Below are 23,518 nucleotides of genomic sequence, written 5' to 3' on the forward strand. Positions count from 1 at the left end.
TGAAGGGGAATCCATCTTTTCTTCAAAGAAACGAGACCTATCAAAAGACAAGGCCATTAGCAGGGCCAGAGATGAAGAATCCAGTGGATCTTGTCCAGGCATGTTTTCGAAGGACAACACTGGTACCAACCACACCAGCCAAGGCAATCTGTGGTATCAAGATCTAGTTGGATAACACACTGGGCCGTATCCTGCCCATCATATAACATCTGAGCCTTTGAGGCCCTAAGGTCCTCTGGGTCTGTCAGAAATATGTTGCTGGCTGTGTTCTAAAGGTCATATATATAGAGGCCCAACAGACAGAGTTAAAAGACTGCAGCACTGAGAGGAGGAAAAAAGCATACATTTTCCAAACACATCAATCCTTTTGAAAACTAGTAGGAGGAGTGGTTGGAATTGATTTGGAATTCACCCTATCGGCCAAGGCATGTACTAATTGCTTTCTGGACTGAGTTCTTGGTGAGAAAATCGGTGACAGCCTATGATATCTGGCCACCTTCTTGTTCATAGACAGGCAAGACCATGGTTTTCACCAAAAGGCCATCATAATGTCTGGAAAGGCATCATTAAATGCAACTGAGGCATTTCCTCTGTTGGTGACCCATGCAGGGAGTCAAGTACAGTCTCATCGGAGGTATCAAGTCCACTAGCATTTTATAAAAGTCAAGGAATGAACCGTCATCAGGATAATAAGCAAGGGGAAAACCCGCCTCCCAACTTTCATCATGATTAATAGCCTGGGGTGCATGCTCTGGCACAGGATCAGATTCTGAGCTAAAAATAGAGTTTAAGGTTGTTATGAGGTACAGGATTAGTGCCAACGTATAGGACAACAGGTTGTGCCTTTATAATATCACAGCAACACTGGTAGAGCTATGGCCAACATCAGTTTGGAATCTATCATGGGCATCAGCACTTGATCATCTTCCAGCGCCATCGTGGGGACAGAGTAAATGTATATACCAGAGTCTTTACTTGCCCAGTAACGGGCCATAAGGGAACAGACTGTGCAGATGAGAGACCCTCAGGTAGTAAACTAACTGAAGGTCCCTGTATTTTCATGGGCCTAAAAGTAAGACACAGTGACCGGATGCACACGGAAACATTTCAGAATGGCCTCTTCACGGTCCTCAATCTACTGCAGGGTCGATGATGGATCTAGAAAGGTGCAAGGGAATCAATTGTGGGATCAGCTTTGTGACAGCTGGCCTTGATGAAGTGCATTTGACATTTCCACACCCTTGTGTCTTCTCTTTGGAGTCGGAGTGGCAGGAGGTAGGTTGAGTTTTTGAGGCATGAGTTTGAACTTCAACTTACTGGAGGACGTCTAGCAAAAACTGGAGCATTCAGAGGAGCGGCCCGAGAACCAGGCTCACACATTTAGAGTGGGAGCAGGATCTGCACAAAGTCCACCACCTACTTCTTTGTTCGGTGACATCAAAGTTCGCCTCCCAGTCTCAAATCGCCTTCAGGTGTATTAAGCCGCATTTATCACACTCTGAGTTGTGTACTAAGTCAAGGCACGAAAGGCACACCTCATGCAGATCTGTGACATCTCCTTCCAACAGACACATCACAGTTTAAATCCTATGATTTTTCGGTGGGTATTTTGTTGCCTAGCATAGTGTAGAACCATTTGGAATTGTGGGAAACCAACAAGTCAGGTGCATTCATGCAATGCCAACCTGATGTGGGAGAGTTTATCTTCTGGATTTTTGGACAAGCTTGTCCAGTGTTCTATGCCAGAAATTGGTTCTTAAATAATCAATATGCTACTTGTTTATTGGCCCTGCGTATAACCATATAATGTTTCAGCCTTACTGTACAGAGTAAATCTTATTTGTTAATGATGAATACCCAGTAAGATAGTTTGGAATGCCAGATGAATTGCACTTAGTTCCATTAGGCTGATGTATAAACACCATTATTTGGTGTCCAAAGGAACAAGGTGAATATACTTTACAGATGGGAGCCTCAGCCACCCACAAAGCTAACTTTTTGTTACACAGTAGCCCGAATAGGCTCCTAAAGAATAACCCACCTTCTAGGTTTCAAATGTGCAACCACCTGTTTTTAGCTGTTGGTAAAGTTGTATAATGCGTTCCAAGTGGCCTTCATTTTGGTGCCACTGTACACCCAGTCTCTTCTAAACTTATCTCATGTAGAGGCGGCAATGTGGTCGAGCAGAATGCCATAGCAATTAATAGGGACTTGCGTCTTCGCTTCTGTTTTCTGATGGAATATGCTTGCAGAATGAATAACATGTGCACAAAAAATTATTCTGGGGTTTAGTGGCAGAAGGTTAAGCAACAAAATTATTTCACTCCTTGGGCCAAGGATAGGAAAATACAAGGGTTGTCTTTGTAATGTGGTTTCTGAATTCAGTGTTATGAGAAGGTCTGGAGAAACATGCTTTGTGGTATTTGTTAATCTTGGGTAGTACATGTTGGATGGGTGGCCTAGGACTACAACATTCAAAATGCAATACAACAAGGAAACAACTCCTACTAATACTAAAGAAATGCTAGCACGCCGTTAGTGACATGGTGATTAATGGTCTGTTACAATGACTTTGACAGGTATGGCTAAGTATAAAATAATACAACACCTTGTGGCTCGAAGCATTCATAATTCAACAGAGTCAAGGCACCGGGACCCTGAAACAAGCTACATCTCTTGAATTTTACTTGGTTTTCTAACAAGTTTACTCGATTTGGGTTGAGGATTTGAAATTCGACTTGCATCTACTTGTCTAAAACAAATGTTCAAGGTTAAAGCTCTCTTCTAATTGTGTGTACAGGGTAAGACGTCTAATACCTCAGACGTAGACAGACTTTGAAACAGCAGTTGCAGATATCGGAGACATCTCAGATTTAAAGGGTAAAATAAAAAGAACATAGCCTCTATCCATTTCTTGTCCACTATATCTAGGTCCAGATACCTATACACTTCTGACCAAAGAGAGTTTATGAAATAGGCATCAAAGACTCCTCAGGCAAGATGAGCAGATATTATGCCTTTAAAGACTGTATAAGAAAACACAGCCAATTTGTTGAGGAGGAAGAAATAAGGCCAAGAGACATGATAAATTCAGATTTGTGTCTGAAATTATCGCAAAAAAGAAACAAGCAACCTTAGTAATTAACAGAGAACTAATTTATATTTTCATCAACCAGATTTTGGACAACCAACAGAAGAGCGAACAGATAGGCTAATGAAGTTTACCACCCTCAGCTACAAACTATCATCCCAGCATGGGCATGAAATGGACATGGCACCAAGTGTTTTTAGTTGATGGGACGTAGACCCTTCTTAAATGAGAGATTTCCAAAAGTATCCATAAGTAGCAGCACCACTTGTGTACTAGGTCAGATCTTGCTAAAACTTTCAGAAAGAGTGTCCTCTGCGCACTTCCCTTACACATTCGAAAATGTTGCTTCTTATTCTCTATAATGCATCCATGAACAGAGAGGTCAAAACTGTTACCAATTACCCCTGTTGTGATGACATTTTTCGTGAGTTTATGCAAGACCTAGACAAAATTCACATTGCTAGCCAATCTTCTCACACACATCACACGAAATGCAACTAAGTGATCATGTTTTTATAGTCTGAATACGGCTATGCAGACTTAATTAGCCTTCTTTGTGAGCTTGTCATGCCATGGCACAAAGGTATGAACAGTGGCTTGCATCAAAAAGAATAGAGATTTAAGTGTTTATACTTCAAGAGCTCCAGCAAAAACAACTGGCCCTTAAGCAACCTCTGGCAACCATCTACCTTGCATGCCTTACAGTTCAGGTGTTTAATGTAACATACAGATTTACTTGAAGACTTGGGTAAGGAAATGTAGCCTAAATAAAAAGCCAAAGAGCCTGCCAAGGCAACTTTTTGCCTCTATTACGTGCCCACAATAGTAGATATGTGCTAATGAAGTCAATGTTTTAGATTGGAGTAACCATTCAGTCTGACTGACAATCAGCTTGTCAGATAATGTCTCAAACTAAAAAAAAAGACCCACCATGTGTCTAACTGAACAAGGTGTACAACCTAGATTTAGAAATTAGTGTTTGGCTCACCAGTGGCATTAGGCCATGCCTTCTTTTGTAAATACGACGTATATCTTCAAGCTTAATCTGAAGAACCGGTTTCTGAAATTACAAAAAACAAGAGCAATCCAAGTTTAAGGAACATTTTATTTATTTATTTGGCAACATTTCTTATTGGGGTTATATTCTCCCCGTATTGGGGGCTTACATAATGAAGAAAACTAGAAAAGATACAGGCCTGAAATATGTAGCTGTAAGGTACAGTATGATGCACAAATCGTCCAGCAATTGTACATTGCCTAGTATATTGAGTCACAATAATACACTAGTAATATGCATTTAATAGAACAGACATTCCAGATTATTTACGGACTAACGAGAAGGATATAAAGTAATGAAGAAGAATGGGGACAACAGGGGTGGCAAGTACTGTGGTACCTACTGTTCCACATGAAGTAACAATGAAAATATTAATAGTTCCAATCATGAATTAGCAAAAGTCACTATGGCAATAATTAAACAAGTTTATGAAATATCTGGGTTAAAATATGGATCATAGTTCACCAATCTCGTGGTTCGAGCTAAATAACGTAAAATGGAACAGAGATTGAGCACCTCCACTTGTATTGACATTAATAAGGTTATCTGGGGCTATGTTAGGATCTCAATGATTATGCGGATGCAAATCGAGCAAACAAGGTCTTGCATGTAAGAGACTATGGGGTATCCATGTTCTACAACATGTATTTTACACAGAACATGCATCTTATGTGGGGTCACTGGTACGAACAAGTCATTGCCATTTCCCCAAGTGTTACTAGGAAGTGAGTTCTCAAGTGATCGAACCAAAGGTTAGTCAGAGGGATCAGTGTGTGTTATGGGTAGGGTAGTGAAGTGCAAGAGCATGTTTCAAAAACATATTTTTGGCTCCCAAGGGTACATATCCTAAAAAGAGGGATTCCGGTGCACATCCAGATCAATACACTGCCACTGATCTCCTTGATCAAGCTCCCCGTCTCCCAACCAGACTTAAGCTTCACACTATTGACATGGATGTCAGGTGTGTAGTTACTAACAGGCTCCCATTAGACCTGTTCTACTCTGTAAAGGGAGGATAAAGATCTTAGCTTGGGCCAAGGAGGTTGCTAACCATCTCTGTGAGTGCGAGTCTAGACTCTGTATGCCAGTTCAAATGTACAATAACGTTAGGTGTATCGAGGGCGTGATCTGGAGAATATGTGTAATAGCCACCTCTGCCCATGCTGCCTGCCAATATGGATTTAACACACTAAAAGCCACACAATAAGGGGGATATCACACTGATCCATAATGCTTCTAATGAGCTATTAGGTAGTAAACCAGCAGAACGTGACCTCTAGAGATACCAATACCAGTGGGGAAGGATATTGAAATACGGAACTTTAGTCTGGATTCCCATTCAGAGTACTCTTTATTCAAGATAGTTTGCCATCTATGCCTAGTAAATAATTTCACTGATTTAGAATACAAAGGCTTGACCATCAGCCCACATATCCTGCAGACCTCTCCTCTTATGTGCCCAAATGTCTTCAGATAATGTAGAAAGGGAGATCTGGGGAGTCTGAAGGTTAGTAAACATAAATGACCATAAAGTCATCTCTGTAGTTGCCTACATTGCCACAAATAGGATTCTAGCAAGCCTATTCGAGTTGTATATCCTGAAAGTTTATAAAACTCCTGTTGGGTAATTTTCCAAGAGGCTCTACACTCAGTGGAATTGAGGGTCTATTTTCGATAGCCTAGGCCATTGATCACAAAAATACATCATAAATCTATGACAGGGTTTGAGCTTGCCTCTCGTGGTGGGTATCCACAGAATACGGTTCTGCTCGTTGAATTATTTGTCTCTCAATGCTGACCAACATGCATTTTGCAGTGTTTGGGGTAGAAACCTGGCAAATTGGAACAGGTGATGAGCATAGTAGTAATATATTTATATGGAGTGGTCTTAGTCCTCCTGACATTGTATAAGCCTCCAACACCTGTGGTTAACTCTAATAGATTTCAATCCCAAAATAGAGTTGTAGCAGGCAGCAACTGTCATTTTGTTCTGACTTGGATCCTGACCCACATCGAGAGGATGAGATGTGACCATTGTAAGTAACAGCTTCTCATTTGAGGCATAAGTGAGTTTAGATTGTCCTCTGCCATATTTCCAGACTGTCATTAACTTGAATACCTAGGCATTTTAATCTACTGGGTATCCATTTGAAGGGGTATCCCTAAATAATCACCCTGGTCATTTGCCCAGTCTTGAGGTGTGCATTTTCCCAGTTAATTTTGAAGGTAGAACATTGTGAAAAAGGAAATAATGAGAGAAGACTGGCAGTACAGAAGTGTGAGATTTTGTTATTGGTACTAGAATGTCATCAGCATTCAAAAACACTTTGGCTGTGCCAGATGGTTTGTCTATATGCCCTACCTCCTTTGATATATGTAGTGCTGCTGATAAGGGCTTTAATGCTAACAAAAATAGGCGATATGATGGGGGCAGCCTTGACCTGTACCACACCAGCTCTAAATTGGGCGCAAGAGGTTTCCTCCGCAGTTAACATAGGCCATTGTGGATATGTACAACCAGAGTATCTCAGTATTGAAGTCTTGGCCAAGGCCAGGCCTCTTGAGGGTGCAAAAGGGTATCTACATTGTGCCTTATCAAAATCCTTCTCCGTATACAATAGGAAGGCTAGCGCTTGTGTCTCCAGATCCCTAGTCAATGTGTCCTCATGTGATTCCCAAAGGAACGCCTGGGTAGAAAGCCCACCTGCAAGTCGTGGATGAGGGATGGGATCACTTCGCTTAATCTAGTGGCTAGGAGGTTCATTATCATCTTCACAACCACATTGAGAAGACATTTGGCACAGTAGTTGGAGCTCTGTAGGGTGCTTTTGCCTGTCTTTGGAATAAGAGAGATTATTGCTGTATTTGATATGGGTTACAGTGATCTCGTCACTTAAGCCTACTTAATGCTGTACAAGGTAACTAATAATGACTTACCTGTTTTGTTGAACTCTTTGGTAACTCCATTCTTCTCTGAAGATCTACAGGTCCGCAGTGCAGAAATTGTGTCTGCTAATTCCTCTTTTGTGTTTTCTCCCTCAAGGAGTGCCCTACCTTCATATGATAATGATAGGAGTTGAATCTGTCTCAGGAGTTCAGTTTCTCGGTCAGTAGTATCATAATGGTCTGTATGGTAAAGTAATGTATAGTACGATTCAAAGCTATTGGTTGTTTCAGCAAGGAGTGTTAGCAAGTTACCCCAATCATCTGACCGCTGACATAGTAATCTGTAACTCCCTCTGCCTCAGCTGTGTTGCCAGGAGACTCCCAGCCTTCTTGCTTCTTTTAGTAGCTGGGTCTGTGTCACATTATATTTTAATGTTAATGCTATAACTTCCCACTTCAGGTGGACAACGGTCTCATCAAATAACCTTCTAGGTGTACGGCTGGCTCTCATCCGACTACCCCACCAAGTGGCCTCCTCTGCAGCCCACAGTATTTGTGCATACGTGACAGTCAGAATTGTCATCAATATACTCAAAGATGTGTCCCCCCGAGCTTTTCTTACTCATATGGTGTTTTGTACTGTGACGGCCTCATACGTTCTAATGTCATGAGAGCTCAAAGTCAGTTGAACCAGTGAGCAGTCCATCACTCAAATCTCCAGTGAGCCACAGCTCTTTGCATCAGATAAAAGAGAATTTTACAAAGAAAAGTCAATTTTGGAGGACATGAATGGACGTTCAAGAGGAAGGTATAATTCCAACTTATCAGGTGCCAAACATCTATTAGGATGTGATCTATCACAGTGTCATGTCAGACCACACTATCATCTGCATTGGCTCGCTCGAGTGGGCCGTCTTGTCAAATAGAGGGTCCAAGATTAGATTTTAATCTCCATTTGCGGTTTGTGTGTGTCTGAATTCGTGAAGAGTATAGAAATGTATGCAAAGAATGTTCTCCTATGTTGGTCAGGTGAACAGACAGTTACTACAATTCCTATCTTATTTGCTATGTTCAATTTCACACATCTCCCCCTTCATCTGTCCAAGATTTCAGGATTTTATGGAATAGAGACCGTTTGATAAGGATGGCAACATCAAAGTCCTTAAAGAAGGCAAATGCTGATGTGGGTATACCCTGAGACTTTATATCATGGCTGCTGCTGTCTACCAAACCCATCCAGTCTCATTTCATCTTAGGGGAACCTATTTCCGACAGCTGCATTTCCTGAAAGAGGGGGAACATCTGCTTCCTTAGTCTGAAAAAACTAAGAGTTCCTTTCTTTTAAGAAAGTGTGATTGACTGTTTACACTTAATGATACAATTTTCAATGGATTAGCCACCATTTTAGTGTATCCATCCAACAATGGAAAACGGACAGGCCTATCCAGGTGGGATGTGTCGGCGAGACCATCAAGTACCAATGGACAATAAAAGGATTTCTCTCAGAGAGAAGTGGACTAAAGATAACAGTGAAATCCCAGCAACTCTTTAGTGAAAGTAGATGTTACCTGATGTAAAATCGCATGCAAAAAACAACCAAACTCGACAAATGCATATTGCAAGGTGACATCAAACATAATAAAGATTTGTCAGGCTCTGCTGTGTATCAATAGTGGTTATTATTCATCAATGCGGGGAATTTTGACAGTTTAATCAGTAGATAATAGTGATTAGGTATTCCATGTTATTTATTTATTTTTAATTCTTTGCAGTTTTATACAGTACGAGCTTGGACAAAATGCATTAAAGGCTGGAGTGAAATGGGATAGATTAGATTAGAGTGAAGTAGGGTAGATTGGGGTGGATTGGAATAGAGTGGAGGGGGTGGTGTAGAGTGAAGAGTAGTGGGGTAGTTAGTGATGGAGTGAAGAGGAGTAGGGTAGATTTGATTGGAGTGGGGTAGATTGGAATAGAGTTGAGTGGGGTAGATTGGAATGGAGATGGGTAGTGTGGGGTGCACTGGGGTAAACAGGGGTGGAGAGGATGGGATAGATTGAAGTGGGGTAGCCTGGAGTGGGGTAGACTAAGTGGAGTGAAGAGGGGTAGAATGGAGTACAGTGGGGTGGGGTAGAGTGGAGTGGTATGGGGCAGACTGAAGTGGAGTTCAGTAGACTGGAATGCTGTGGGCTGGACTGGGGCAGATTGGAGTGGAGTGGGCTAGATTCCCGTAGATTGGAGTGGATTATATTGACGCGGCATAGACTGGAGTGGAAAGGGTTAGATTGAAGTGGGGTAGACTGAAGTGCAGTAGGGTAGACTGGAATAGACTGGAGTGGGCTAGGCTGAGGTAGATTGGAGTGGGCAGACTAGGTTAGGCTGGAGTGGGGCAGATTGGGGTGGGGTGGACTGGAGTGGGGTGAGGTGAGGTGAGGTGAAGTGGGGAAGACTGGAGATGAGTGGGGTAGATAGAGGTGGAGTGAAGTGGGGCGGAGTGGAGTGGGGTAGAATGGAGTTGGGTAGATTGCAGTGGGATACACTGGACTGTGTTAGATTGGAGTAGAGTAGACTGGGTGGAGCCGAGTGGGGTAGATTGTAGTGGGGTAGATTGTACTGCAGAGGGGGAGATATGAGTGGGGTAGATGGTGAAGGGTAGATTGAAGTGGAGTGATGTAGACTGGGATGGGGTAGATTAGAGTGAAGTGATGTAGACTGGAGTGGGGTACATTGACGTGGGGTACACTGGGGTGGGTTCGAGTAAAATAGGGTGGGGTGGAATGAGGAAGACTGAAGTGGGGTAGGGTGGAGTGGGGTGGGGTAGATTGAAGTGGAGTGGGATAGACTGGAGTGGAATTGGCTAATATGGGGTAGAGTCGGGTGGGTAGACTGGGGTAGGCTGGAGTGAAGTAGATTGAATTAGATTACAATAGACTGGGGTAGATTGGGAAGGAGTGGAGTCGATTGGAGTGTGGTAGATTGGAGAGGATGGGGTGATGTGGGGTAGATTGGAGTGGAGTGGATTAAATGGGGTGCAGTGAAGTGGAGTGGGGTAGCGTGGAGAGGGGTAGATTGTAATGGAGGTGGGTAAATAGGAGTGGGGTACAATGGAGTGTGGTAGAGTAGAGTGGGGCAGACTGGGGTGGAAAGGAGTGGGGCAGACTGGAGTGGAGTTGGGTGGATTTGAGCAGAGTTGGGTAGACTGGAGTGCGGAAGATTAGAGTGGAGTGAGGTACGGTAAACTGAAGTGGAGTAGGGTAAAGTGAAGTGGAGTTTGGTATAGTGGAGTGGGGTAGGGTAAAGTGAAGTGGGTAGCTTAAAGCGAAGTGGGGTAGGGTAAAGTGAAGTGGAGTTTTGTAGAGTGGGGTAGATTGGAGTGGGGTTGACTGGGGTGGGGTTCACTAGGATATTTTGGAGTGGAATGGAGTAGGGTGGGGTAGAGTGGGGTGGGTTAGACTGGAGGAGTGGGGTGGGATGGCCTCGGGTAGACTGGAGTGGAGTGGATTGGAGTAGAATGCAGAGGAGTTGGATAAATTGGGGTAGACTGGCTGTGGTTGATAGGAGGGGAGTAGGGCAGATTGGAGTGGAGTGGAATGGGGTAGATTGGAGTGAAGTGGGGTAGACCAGTGGTTCCCAACCTTTTGACTTCTGTGGACCTCCACTTTATCATTACTGGAGCCCGGGCCCCCCCCCCACTGATTCTTTATTGTAATCCTGGGACCCCCACTGAGTCATTACTCAAAGCTGGGAAACTAATCTGTTAATATTATTGAGTTTTCTAAGCAGTCGCGGACCCCCTGAGGAGGCTTTGCGGACCCCAAGGGGTCCTCGGACCACAGGTTGGGAACGACTGGGGTAGACTGCAGTGGAGTGGGGTAGAGTTGAGTGGGGTACACTGGCATCTATTGGAGTGGACTGGAGTATAGAGAGGAGTGGGGTAAACTGGAGTGGGATCGATGTGGTTAGATTTGAATGGAGTAGGGTAGACTGGGGTGCATAGGATTGAGTGGGGTAGATTGGAGATTAGTGTGATGTACAGAGATTGAGTCAAGTGGTGTGGGGTAGATTTGATTGGCATGGAGTTGGGCACAGTGGGGTGCAGTTGGGTAAACAGGGGTGAAGAGGGGTAGATTGGAGTGGAGAAGACTGGAGTGCAGTAGATTGGAGTGCAGTGGGTAGACTGGAATGGAGTGGTGTGGGGTAGAATGAAGTGGAGTTCAGTAGATTGGAATGATGTGGGCTAGGCTGGGGTAAGTTGTAGTGGAGTGGAGTGGGATAGATTCCCGTAGATTGGAGTGGGGTATATTGGTGTGGCGTAGTCTGGAGTGGAAAGGGGTAGATTGAAGTGTAGATTGAAGTGCAGTCGCATAGACTGGAGTGGAGTAAACTGGGATAGATTGGAGTGGAGTGGGCTAGTGTGGGGGTACAAAGGAGTGGGGTCGACTGGGGTGGCTTGGATTGGAGTGGAGTAGCGTGAAGTGGGGTAGACTGGAGTTGAGTGGGGTAGACAGAGGTGAAGTGAAGTAGGTAGATTGGAGTGAAGTGGGGTAGAAGGAGCTGGGTAGACTGCAGTGAAGTGCACTGGAGTGTGGTAGATTAGAGTATTGTAGACTGGGGTAGAGAGGAGTGGGGTAGATTGGAGTGGGGTGGAGTGGGGTAGATTTGTCAGGAACATGACCATAGGAGCTAGCGTTCATTTCCCAAAAACAAAAACGGGCGTCAGGATTAAAAGAGCCCAAAGGTATCCGCACTGGAAATGCGTCAAATCATCTGCAAAATCATTATTGATAGCTTGCATCTGTTTGTTGATTGTCTTCACTGATTCGGATTTCCAAGAAGGCGGATGCCGATTTTGCAAGAAAAGGTGTTAGCTGTCTTGCTGAGTGCAAGCAGCATACAGAGTCTACTATGCGCGTGATCAGAGGGAAAAACGCTGCGCTTCAACTGAATTTCTGAAGCGCTAGTAGCGTCTTAACTCGGCGCACCACTTTTCGAAGGTTTTCCAGTCAGATATTTGCCAGGAATTAGCCTCGCTCCTTGATGTTTATGTAGTTCAGTGAGAGCAGTGTCTCAGCTTGACTTTTGAGCAGAAATATTCTATTTCAGCAACTCCCTTCACTGCTTCTCTGTTTCTGAGAAATAAGGCAGTGCCTGAGGGGATTCATGTCCTTCCATTTCACATTTTCCAGGTCTGCAAATTAGATTCAGGTATTGGAAGGTAGTGTCTCGACACATTTCTGGTAAGACATTTCCCATCATTTTGTTTCAACGTCAAAAGAAGTATTCTAGTCGGAGCAAACAAACAACAGAAGACACTGTACACTCTGAGATAAGTCTGCTAGAACTACACGACTATCCTCTCTATATATGTATATATATATATATATATATATATATATATAAATATATACATATGGAAAATATCACTTACCCAGTGTACATCTGTTCGTGGCATTAGTCGCTGCAGATTCACATGCTGTGCACATCCCGCCATCTGGTGTTGGGCTCGGAGTCTTACAAGTTGTTTTTCTTCGAAGAAGTCTTTTTTCGAGTCACGAGACCGAGGGACTCCTCCCATTTCGACTCCATTGCGCATGGGCGTCGACTCCATCTTAGATTGTTTTGCCCGCAGATGGTGAGGTAGGAGTTGTGTATGCTAGTAATAGTGCCCATGCAATGGAGTGAATGCGTATGTACATAATAAAGTTTTAAGTAATATATTTACAAATGTACAAATGTTTAAGATCTACTTCTAAACGGCTACAGGCTCCCGGGGAGGCGGGTGGGCGCATGTGAATCTGCAGCGACTAATGCCACGAACAGATGTACAGTGGGTAAGTGACATTTTCCGTTCGATGGCATGTGTAGCTGCAGATACACATGCTGTGCATAGACTAGTAAGCAGTTATCTCCCCAAAAGCGGTGGTTCAGCCTGTAGGAGTTGAAGTAGTTTGAAATAATGTTCTTAATACAGCTTGACCTACTGTTGCTTGTTGTGCAGTTAGCACATCTACACAGTAGTGCTTGGTAAATGTATGAGGCGTAGACCATGTTGCTGCCTTACATATTTCGTTCATTGGAATATTTCCTAGAAAGGCCATGGTAGCACCTTTCTTTCTGGTTGAGTGTGCCTTTGGTGTAATAGGCAGTTCTCTTTTAGCTTTAAGATAGCAGGTTTGAATGCACTTAACTATCCATCTAGCAATGCCTTGTTTTGAAATTGGATTTCCTGTATGAGGTTTTTGAAAGGCGATAAATAGTTGTTTTGTCTTTCAAATTAGTTTTGTTCTGTCGATGTAGTACATTAGTGCTCTTTTGATGTCTAATGTATGTAGTGCTCTTTCGGCTACAGAATCTGGCTGTGGGAAGAACACTGGTAATTCTACCGTTTGATTTAAGTGGAACGGTGAGATTACTTTTGGTAAAAATTTAGGATTGGTCCGTAGAACAACTTTATTTTTGTGTATTTGAATAAATGGTTCTTGAATGGTAAATGCTTGAATTTCACTCACTCTTCTTAGAGATGTGATGGCAATTAAAAATGCAACTTTCCACGTTAAGTATTGCATTTCACAAGAGTGCATGGGCTCAAAAGGTGGACCCATGAGTCGTGTTAGGACAATGTTGAGGTTCCATGAAGGAACTGGTGGTATTCTTGGTGGTATAATTCTCTTTAGGCCTTCCATAAACGCCTTTATGACTGGTATCCTAAACAATGAAATTGAGTGCGTAATTTGTAGGTAAGCAGAAATTGCCGTAAGATGTATTTTAATGGAAGAGAAAGCTAGGTTAGATTTTTGCAAATGTAGTAAGTATCCTACTATTTCTTTAGCAGATGCGTGTAAAGGTTGAATTTGATTACTATGGCAGTAATAAACAAATCTTTTCCACTTATTTGCATAACAGTGTCTAGTGGTAGGTTTTCTAGCCTGTTTTATGACCTCCATACATTCCTGTGTGAGATCTAAGTGCCCGAATTCTAGGATTTCAGGAGCCAAATTGCTAGATTCAGCGATGCTGGATTTGGATGTCTGATCTGTTGTTTGCTTTGTGTTAACAGATCTGGTCTGTTTGGCAGTTTGATATGAGGTACTACTGAAAGGTCTAGTAGTGTTGTGTACCAAGGTTGCCTTGCCCATGTTGGTGCTATTAGTATGAGTTTGAGTTTGTTTTGACTCAACTTGTTTACTAGATATGGAAGAAGTGGGAGAGGGGGAAAAGCGTACGCAAATATCCCTGACCAGTTCATCCATAGTGCATTGCCCTGAGACTGATGTTGTGGGTACCTGGATGCGAAGTTTTGGCATTTTGAGTTTTCTTTTGTTGCAAATAGATCTATTTGTGGCGTTCCCCACATTCTGAAGTAAGTGTTCAGTATTTGGGGGTGAATTTCCCATTCGTGGATCTGTTGGTGATCCCGAGAGAGATTGTCTGCTAACTGATTCTGAATCCCTGGAATAAATTGTGCTATTAGGCGAATGTGGTTGTGAATCGCCCAATGCCATATTTTTTGTGTTAGGAGACACAACTGTGTCGAGTGTGTTCCTCCCTGTTTGTTTAGGTAATACATTGTTGTCATGTTGTCTGTTTTGACAAGAGTGTATTTGTGGATTATTATGGGTTGAAATGCTTTCAGAGCTAGAAATACCGCTAACAGTTCTAAGTGGTTTATATGAAACTGTTTTTGGTGAATGTCCCATTGTCCTTGGATGCTGTGCTGATTGAGGTGTGCTCCCCACCCTGTCATGGATGCATCTGTTGTTATTACGCATTGTGGCACTGGGTCTTGAAAAGGCCGCCCTTGGTTTAAATTTATACTGTTCCACCATTGAAGCGAGATGTATGTTTGGCGGTCTATCAACACCAGATCTAGAAGTTGACCCTGTGCCTGTGACCACTGTGATGCTAGGCACTGTTGTAAGGGCCGCATGTGCAACCTTGTGTTTGGGACAATGGCTATGCATGAGGACATCATGCCTAGGAGTTTCATTACTAATTTGACCTCTATCTTTTGGTTTGGATACATGGCTTGAATGACATTTTGGAATGTTTGGACTCTTTGTGGACTTGGAGTGGCAATTCCTTTTACTGTGTTGATTGTTGCTCCTAGGTATTGCTGTGTTTGACACGGCAGAAGGTGTGACTTTGAGTAATTGATTGAGAAACCTAGGTTGTGTAGGGTTTGTATGACGTAATTTGTGTGTTGTGAACACTGTTTTTTGCATGTTGGTTTTGATTAACCAATCGTCTAGGTACGGGAACACATGTATTTGCTGCCTTCTGATATGTGCAGCTACTACTGCAAGACATTTTGTAAAAACTCTTGGCGCAGTTGTTATTCCGAATGGCAACACTTTGAATTGGTAATGTATCCCTTGGAATACAAACCTTAGGTACTTCTTGTGTGAAGGATGTATTGGTATATGGAAATATGCATCCTTTAGATCCAGTGTTGTCATGAAGTCTTGTTGTTTGAGCAGTGGGATTACTTCTTGTAATGTAACCATGTGAAAATGGTCTGATTTGATGTATGTATTTACTATTCTGAGATCTAGTATGGGTCTTAGAGTTTTGTCTTTTTTGGGTATCAGAAAGTACAGTGAGTAAACTCCTGTGTTTAGTTCTTGTTTTGGTACTAACTCTATTGCTTCTTTTTGGAGCAATGCTTGAACTTCTAGTCCTAGAAGATTTATATGTTGTTTTGACATATTGTGTGTTTTCGGTAGAATGTTTGGAGGAAATTTGATAAATTCTATGCAATAACCATGCTGGATAATTGCTAAGACCCAAGTGTCTGTTGTTATTTCCTCCCAATGTTTGTAAAACTTGGTTAGTCTCCCCCCCACAGGTGTTATGTGTTGGAGATTTGTGACCTTGAAGTCACTGTTTGTTTGGAGGAGTTTTAGGACTTTGGAACTTTCCTCTGTTCCTTTGAAATTGTCCCCCTATATATTGTCCCCGAAAACCTCCCCGCTGATACTGGCTTTGGTAAGTGGACTTTGTTTGTGAGGCTGTGGCTTCTGTGGTTTGCCCTCGAAACCTTGCCCTTGTGTCTTTCGAAATGTGCCTCTGCTCTGTGGGGAGTAGAGTGCGCCCATGGCTTAGGCCGTGTCAGTGTCTTTTTTAAGTTTTTCGATTGCAGTGTCCACCTCCGGTGGAAACAACTGCTGTCCGTTGAATGGCATATTCAGCACAGCTTGCTGTATCTCTGGTTTAAATCCGGATGTACGCAGCCATGCATGTCTCCTTATTGTTACAGCTGTGTTGACAGTTCTAGCAGCTGTGTCTGCAGCATCCATTGCTGACCGTATCTGATTATTTGAGATACCCTGTCCTTCTTCTACTACTTGCTGCGCTCTCTTTTGGAACTCCTTGGGTAAATGTTCAATAAGGTGTTGCATCTCATCCCAATGGGCCCTATCATATCTGGCTAGCAAAGCTTGCGAATTTGCAATACGCCACTGTGCCGCCACCCTTTTGCCTGCAGCATCGAATTTTCGACTTTCTTTATCTGGAGGTGGTGCATCTCCTGAAGTATGAGAGTTGGCTCTTTTGCGCGCTGCTCCCACTACAACAGAGTCTGGTGTTAGCTGTTGTGTAATGTACACTGGGTCTGTTGGTGGCGGTTTATATTTTTTATCTACTCTTGGAGTAATGGCTCTCCCTTTAACAGGCTCCTCAAACACTTGTTTGGAGTGTTTTAGCATTCCGGGTAGCATAGGAAGACTCTGATATTGGCTGTGTGTGGACGACAGTGTATTAAAAAGAAAGTCGTCTTCAATGGGCTCTGAATGAAGGCTGACATTATGAAATGCAGCTGCTCTTGACACCACTTGTGCGTAGCCTGTACTATCCTCTGGTGGCGATGGTTTAGCTGGATAGCATTCTGGACTATTGTCTGACACTGGTGCGTCACAAAGGTCCCATGCGTCAGGGTCATCTTGACTCATTCCTGTATGAGTTGGGGATTGCATCATTGGTGGAGTGGCTACCGGTGATGGTTGCGGAGAGTGATGTGGGGATGGTGGTGGTGTTACTTGTTTAGCCACCTTTGCGTGTGGCTGTTTGTCTTTGTCTTGGAAGGCAAGCTTGCGTTTCATTTTGACTGGAGGAAGAGTGCTGATCTTCCCTGTATCTTTTTGAACAAAGAGCCGTCTTTGTGTGTGATCTGGCTCTATTGCCTGTAATTCCTGTCCAAATCTATGTGTCTTCATTTGTGTGGACAGTCCTTGTTCCTCAGTGTAGGAACTTGTTTTCGGTTCCGAGGCCGATATTTTCGGCTGCTTTTTTCGGCTCCGACGAAACCTTTTTTACTTTCGGCGTCATGCTCTCTCGGTGCCGACCCGTTTCGGTGCCGGTGTGTCGGTGCCGAATCTTCTCTGAGCCACTATCTCGGGCCCGAGATTGCTGTGTGCCGGTATCTCGACCGGAGTCGGATGACTTCGACACCAGCTCGCCCTTTTTCGGTGCCGATGAACGGTCACCTACTTTTCGGGTTAAGCCATGGCCTGTTGGCGGTGGCGTCCCCTGGGCTTTAGCGCTTTTCTCGTGAGTTTTTGTTTTCGACGTCTTACTCACGGTTTTTGGCGTTTCCTCAGGATCGATCTCCTCAGAGTCCGACTCCTGGGTGGAGAATGTTTCTTCCTCCTCCTCGAAACGCCCTTGTCCTGTCGGCGCCGACGCCATTTGCAGTCTTCTTGCTCTTCGGTCCCTGAGTGTCTTCCTGGACCGAAACGCTCGACAGGCCTCACAAGTATCCTCCTTGTGTTCTGGTGACAAACACAAGTTTCAGACCAGATGTTGATCTGTATATGGATACTTGTTATGGCATTTTGGACAGAAGCGGAATGGGGTCCGTTCCATCAGCCTTGAAGAGACACGTGGCCGGGCCGACCAGGCCCCGACGGGGATGGAAGAAAACCCCAAAGGGCCACCGGAGCTCTTCTTAATTCGGTGTCGATCTGTTGTAACTAACCCGATACCGAACGCAAACAATACCGACGATTTTTCCGAGATTCTAACTAACTTTCCGACCCGAAACACGGAGCGAAAAGGAACACGTCCGAACCCGATGGTGGAAAAAAAACCAATCTAAGATGGAGTCGACGCCCATGCGCAATGGAGTCGAAATGGGAGGAGTCCCTCGGTCTCGTGACTCGAAAAAAGACTTCTTCGAAGAAAAACAACTTGTAACATTCCGAGCCCAACACCAGATGGCGGGATGTGCACAGCATGTGTATCTGCAGCTACACATGCCATCGAACATATACATATATACACACACACACATACATATGGAAAATGTCACTTATCCAGTGTACATCTGTTCGTGGCATGTTCTGCTGCAGATTCACATGCTCTGCATATAGATTCCGACATCTAGTGTTGAGCTTGGAGTGTTACAAGTTGTTTTTCTTCGAAGAAGTCTTTTCGAGTCAAGGGATTGAGTGACTCCTCCTCTTCGGTTCCATCGCGCCTGGGCATCAACTCCATTGTTAGACTGTTTTCCCGCAGAGGGTAAAGGAAGGAGTGATAGAGTATATAGGTATAAAGTAAGAGATGTCCATGCAAATGTAAATGTATATACAAATGTGTTAACTTAAACAACTACAGGCTTCCGGGGAGGAGGGAGGACACATGGGAATCTGCAGCAGAACATGCCACGAACAGATGTACACTGGGTAAGTGACATTTTACGTTCAATGGCATGTGTAGCTGCAGATACACATGCTATGCATAGACTACAAAGCAGTTATTCCTCCCATAAGCGGTGGTCAGCCTGTAGGAGTTGACATTGTTTGAAATAGTGTTCTTAGTACAGCCTGTCCTACTGTGGCTTGTTGTGTTGCTAACACATCTACACAGTAATGCTTGGTAAATGTATGGGGTGTTGACCAAGTGGCTGCTTTACAGATTTCTGACATTGGTAGATTTCCTAAAAATGCCATTGTTGCTCCTTTTTTCCTGGTGGAATGTGCTTTTGGTGTTACTAATAGCTGGCTTTTAGTTAACATGTTTGGATGCATTTTACTATCCATCTAGCTAGTCCTTGTTTTGAGATAGGATTACCAGTATGTGGTTTTTGAAACGCCACAAATCATTGTTTGGTTTTCCTAAATGATTTAGTTCTATCAATGTAATACATTATTGCTTTTTCAATGTCCAATGTGTGCAGCGCTCTTTCTACTACAGAGTCTGGCTGTGAGAAGAAGACTGGGAGTTCCACTGTTTGATTGATATGAAACTGTGATACCACCTTAGGTAGACATTTTGGGTTTGTCCGAAGTACTACTTTATGTTTGTGTACTTGTATGAAGGGTTGTTCAATAGTGAAAGCCTGGGTTTCACTAATTCTTCTTAATGAAGTAATTGCAACTAGGAATGCCACTTTCCATGTTAGGTATTGAATCTGTCATGAATGCATAGGTTCAAATGGTGGACCCATGAGTCGTGTGAGTACAATATTTTGATTCCATGAAGGCACTGGGGGTGTTCTTGGTGGTATGATGCATTTTAGTTCTTCCATGAAGGCTTTGATAACAGGGACTCTAAATAGAGAGGTGTGTTGTATATTTTGCAAATACGCTGAAATAGCGGTGAGATGTATTTTGATGGATGAAAAGGCTAAATTTGCTTTTTGCAGATGAAGCAAGTAACCTACAATGTCTTGTATTGATGCTGAAAGAGGGGCAATTTGTTTAGATTAACAGTAAAACACAAACCTTTTCCATTTGTTCGCATAACACTGCCTGGTAGTGGGTTTTCTAGCTTGTTTAATTACTTCCATACATTCTGTTGGAAGATGTAGATATCCAAACTCTAAGACAAATCGGTAGATTGAGTATTGCTGGATCTGGATACCTTTTCATTTGTCTGTTTTGTGTTAACAGATCTGGTCTGTTGGGGAGTTTGATGTGTGGTACTACTGACAGATCTAACAGTGTTGTGTACCATGATTGACGTGCCCACGTTGGTGCTATAAGTGTGACTTTGAGTTTGTTTTGACGCAGTTTGTTGACTAGAAATGGAATGAGCGGGAGAGGGGGAAAAGCGTAAGCAAATATCCCTGACCAGTTGATCCATAGAGCATTGCCCTTGGATAGAGGGTGTGGGAACCTGGATGCGAAGTTTCGGCATTTTGCGTTTTCGCTGGTGGCGAATAGGTCTATGTCTGGTGTTCCCCAGTGATGAAAGTATGTCTGAAGCACCTGGGCATGAATTTCCCACTTGTGTGTTTGTTGATGATCTCGGCTGAGAACATCTGCTAATTGATTGTGTATCCCTGGAATGTATTGTGCTACTAGGTGAATGTTGTGTATTGCCCAATGCCAAATCTTTTGCACTAGAAGGGACAGTTGCGATGAGTGGGTCCCTGCTTGTTTGTTTAGGTAATACATTGTAGTCATGTTGTCTGTCTTGATCAGAATGTGTTTCTGAACGAGAAGAGGTTGAAAGGCTTTGAGTGCTAGGAATACGGCTATCAATTCTAGGTGATTTATGTGAAGCTGTTTGTGTTTTGTGTCCCATTGTCCTTGAATGTTGTGATTGTTGAGGTGTGCTCCCCATCCAATCATTGATGCATCCGTTGTAAGTGTGGATTGAGGCACAGGGTCTAGAAATGGCCGCCCTTTGTTTAAATTTGTGGAATTCCACCACTGAAGAGATATGCATGTTTGGCGGTCTATCAACACTAGATCTTGAAGATGACCGTGTGCCTGTGACCACTGTTTTGCAAGGCACTGTTGTAAGGGCTGCATGTTTAATCTTGCATTTGGGACAATGTCGATGCATGATGCCATCATGCCCATCAGTTTCATGACAAATATGAGTGTGTACTATTGTGGAATGTTTGTACTCTTGGTGGACTTGGGCTTGCAAGTGCTGTTTGCGTATTTAGTGTGGCTCCTAAATACTGTTGAATTTGCGCTGGTTGCAAGTGGGATTTTTGGTAGTTTATAGAGAACCCTAGAGTGTGTAGGGTTTGTATTACATAATGTGTATGGTTTTGACACTGTGTATGACTGTTGGATTTTATTAGCCAATCGGCGAGATATGGAAAGACATGGATCTGTTGCCTTCTTAGGTAGGCTGCAACTACCGCAAGGCATTTTGTAAATACTCTTGGACCGAAGGGTAACACTTTGAACTGGTAATGCTCTCCTGTATTACAAACCTGAGATATTTTCTGTGCGCTGGATGGATGGGTATGTGAAAATACGCATCCTTGAGGTCTAATGTCCCCATGAAATCTTGTTGTTGTAGCAGTGGGACTACATCCTGTAGTGTTACCATGTGAAAGTGTTCTGATAGGATGTAAAGATTGAGAGTTCTGAGATCTAGTATTGGTCTCAAGGTTCCGTCTTTTTTGGGAATAATGGAAGTACAGGGAGTAAACCCCTGTTCCTATTTGATGTTGTGGTACAGGGTCTATGGCTTGTTTGAGTAATAGTGACTGTACTTCTTCTTGTAACATGGAGATGTGTTGGGAGAAGAGTTTGTGTGGTTTTGGAGGTATATCTGGGGGAATTTGTGCTAATTCTATGCAGTAACCATTGCGGATAATGGACAATACCCAGTTGTCTGTTGTAATGGGTAACCAATTTTTGTGGAACGTTTGCAGTCTTCCTCCCACAAGCGAAGTGTGATGAGGGAAGATGTGGAGCGAGTCACTGTTTTGTCTGTGAGTCTCGTTTTGTTGGCTGCTATTTTCCCCTACCTCTGGGGAATTGGCCTTTATAAGTTCCTCTAAACCCACCTCGTTGGTACTGAGGCTGGTAAGATGGTTTGGATTGTGAGGTGGATGCCTCAGATGTTTGTGCTCTAAAACCACCCCTGTATTGAGGTTTTTGAAATTAACCTCTGTATTGTGTAGTATACAGAGCACCCATGGCTTTAGCGGTGTCTGAGTCTTTCTTCATTTTTTTCAATGGCTGTATCAAACTCAGGGCCACAAAGCTGTTTCTCATTGAATGGCATATTAAGGACAGCCTGCTGGATTTCCGGTTTAAACCCTGAGGACCTAAGCCATTCGTGTCTCCGAATAGTAACAGCAGTATTGATTGTCCTAGCTGCTGTGTCTGCCGAGTCTAGAGCTGACCTAATCTGGTTGTTAGTAATAGCCTGCCCTTCCTCGACTATTTGCTGTGCCCTCTTTTGTTGATCTTTGGGGAGATGCTGGATGATATCTTTCATCTCGTCCCAGTGGGCCCTATCATACCTAGCCAGTAGTGCTTGGGAGTTGGCTATTCTCCATTGATTAGCTGCTTGCGATGCTACTCTTTTGCCAGCAGCTTCGAATTTCCTGCTCTCCTTGTCTGGTGGTTGTGCATCACCAGATGACTGGGAGTTGGCCCTTTTCCATGCCGCACTCACAACTACAGAATCAGGGGGCAGTTGTTGAGTAATGAATGCCGGGTCAGAGGGAGGTGGTTTGTATTTTTTCTCCACTCTGGGAGTGATGATCCTGGCCTTGACTGGCTCTTGAAAAATGTGATGTGCGTGTTTTAATATGCCTGGAAGCATGGGAAGGGATTGGTAAGTAGTGCAAGTGGAGGATAACGTATTAAAGAGAAAATCATCCTCAAAAGGCTCGGTGTGCATGGCTACGTTGTGGTATGATGCCGCCCTAGCCAGAACTTGAGTGTATCCAGTGCTATCTTCTGGTGGTGATGGTTTGGAAGGATAGCAGTCTGGGCTATTGTCGGAAATGGGATCTGGATCATAGAGATCCCATGGGTCGACATTGTCGTGTTGTGAATCTGTAGAGTGCACAGGAGACTGTGCAGGTGTAGGAGTAGTAGGTGGAGAGACAGTCAGGTGAGGAGAATGAGGAGGAGACTGATGAAGTGAAAATTGTGGAGGAGTTTTTTCGCTTGGACCTTGGCACTTTAGCCGGTGGCTGATCAGTGTCCAATTGTCCTTGAAAGGCTAGCTTCCTCTTAGTCTTTAGAGGAGGTGCATTTAGAATCTTGCCAGTGTCTTTATGAATATGAATTCTGGCCTGCCTTTCATCAATTTCCTCCATTTGTGAGAGTTCCTCTGAAAATCTATGGCTTTCTTTAAGTTGTTTGGAAAGTCCATGCTCCTCTGTGTAGATGGGTCTTCACGGCTCCGAAGCCGGTTTTCTCGGGATCGAAAGGCCAGGTGTTGATGTTGGCCTCAGCTCCGAAAGGGATTTTCGAGGCTTCAACTTGATGGGTTGGTGTTTGCCTGTTTCGGAGCCTGTGCTTCGGCTCCAGTCCTAAGGCTTCGGTGGCGTGGCCTTTCCCGGTGCCGAAGTTGTTGCTTGGTCACCGGAAGTCTTTTTGCGGGTGGAGCCATGGCCTTCTGGCAGTGGCGTTCCCGAGGCCTTGTGTTTGGGCTTGGATGGGACAGGGGCAGGCATACTCACATGCTGTCCTGCCATGACCGGTCTCTCCTCCTCGGATTCCTGCTTGGAATCAGACCCTCAGACGGAGACTGCGGTGTGCATAATCTTGTCTTTCTCTACG

General features: G+C 43.8%; 1 protein-coding gene across 2 annotated transcripts in view; it reads right to left on the bottom strand.

Annotated features, from left to right (window-relative positions):
• Nucleotides 1-23,518, bottom strand: part of NSMAF (neutral sphingomyelinase activation associated factor) — a 665,048-nt gene that overhangs the window by 413,007 nt on the left and 228,523 nt on the right. For both annotated transcript variants that reach the window (XM_069220229.1, XM_069220228.1), the window contains exon 11: nucleotides 4,080-4,151. In XM_069220229.1, coding sequence (XP_069076330.1) covers nucleotides 4,080-4,151 — 72 coding nt within the window. The remainder of the gene's footprint in view (nucleotides 1-4,079; nucleotides 4,152-23,518) is intronic.

This window comes from Pleurodeles waltl, chromosome 2_2 (genome assembly GCF_031143425.1).
Source record: "Pleurodeles waltl isolate 20211129_DDA chromosome 2_2, aPleWal1.hap1.20221129, whole genome shotgun sequence".
Classification (NCBI taxonomy): domain Eukaryota; kingdom Metazoa; phylum Chordata; class Amphibia; order Caudata; family Salamandridae; genus Pleurodeles; species Pleurodeles waltl.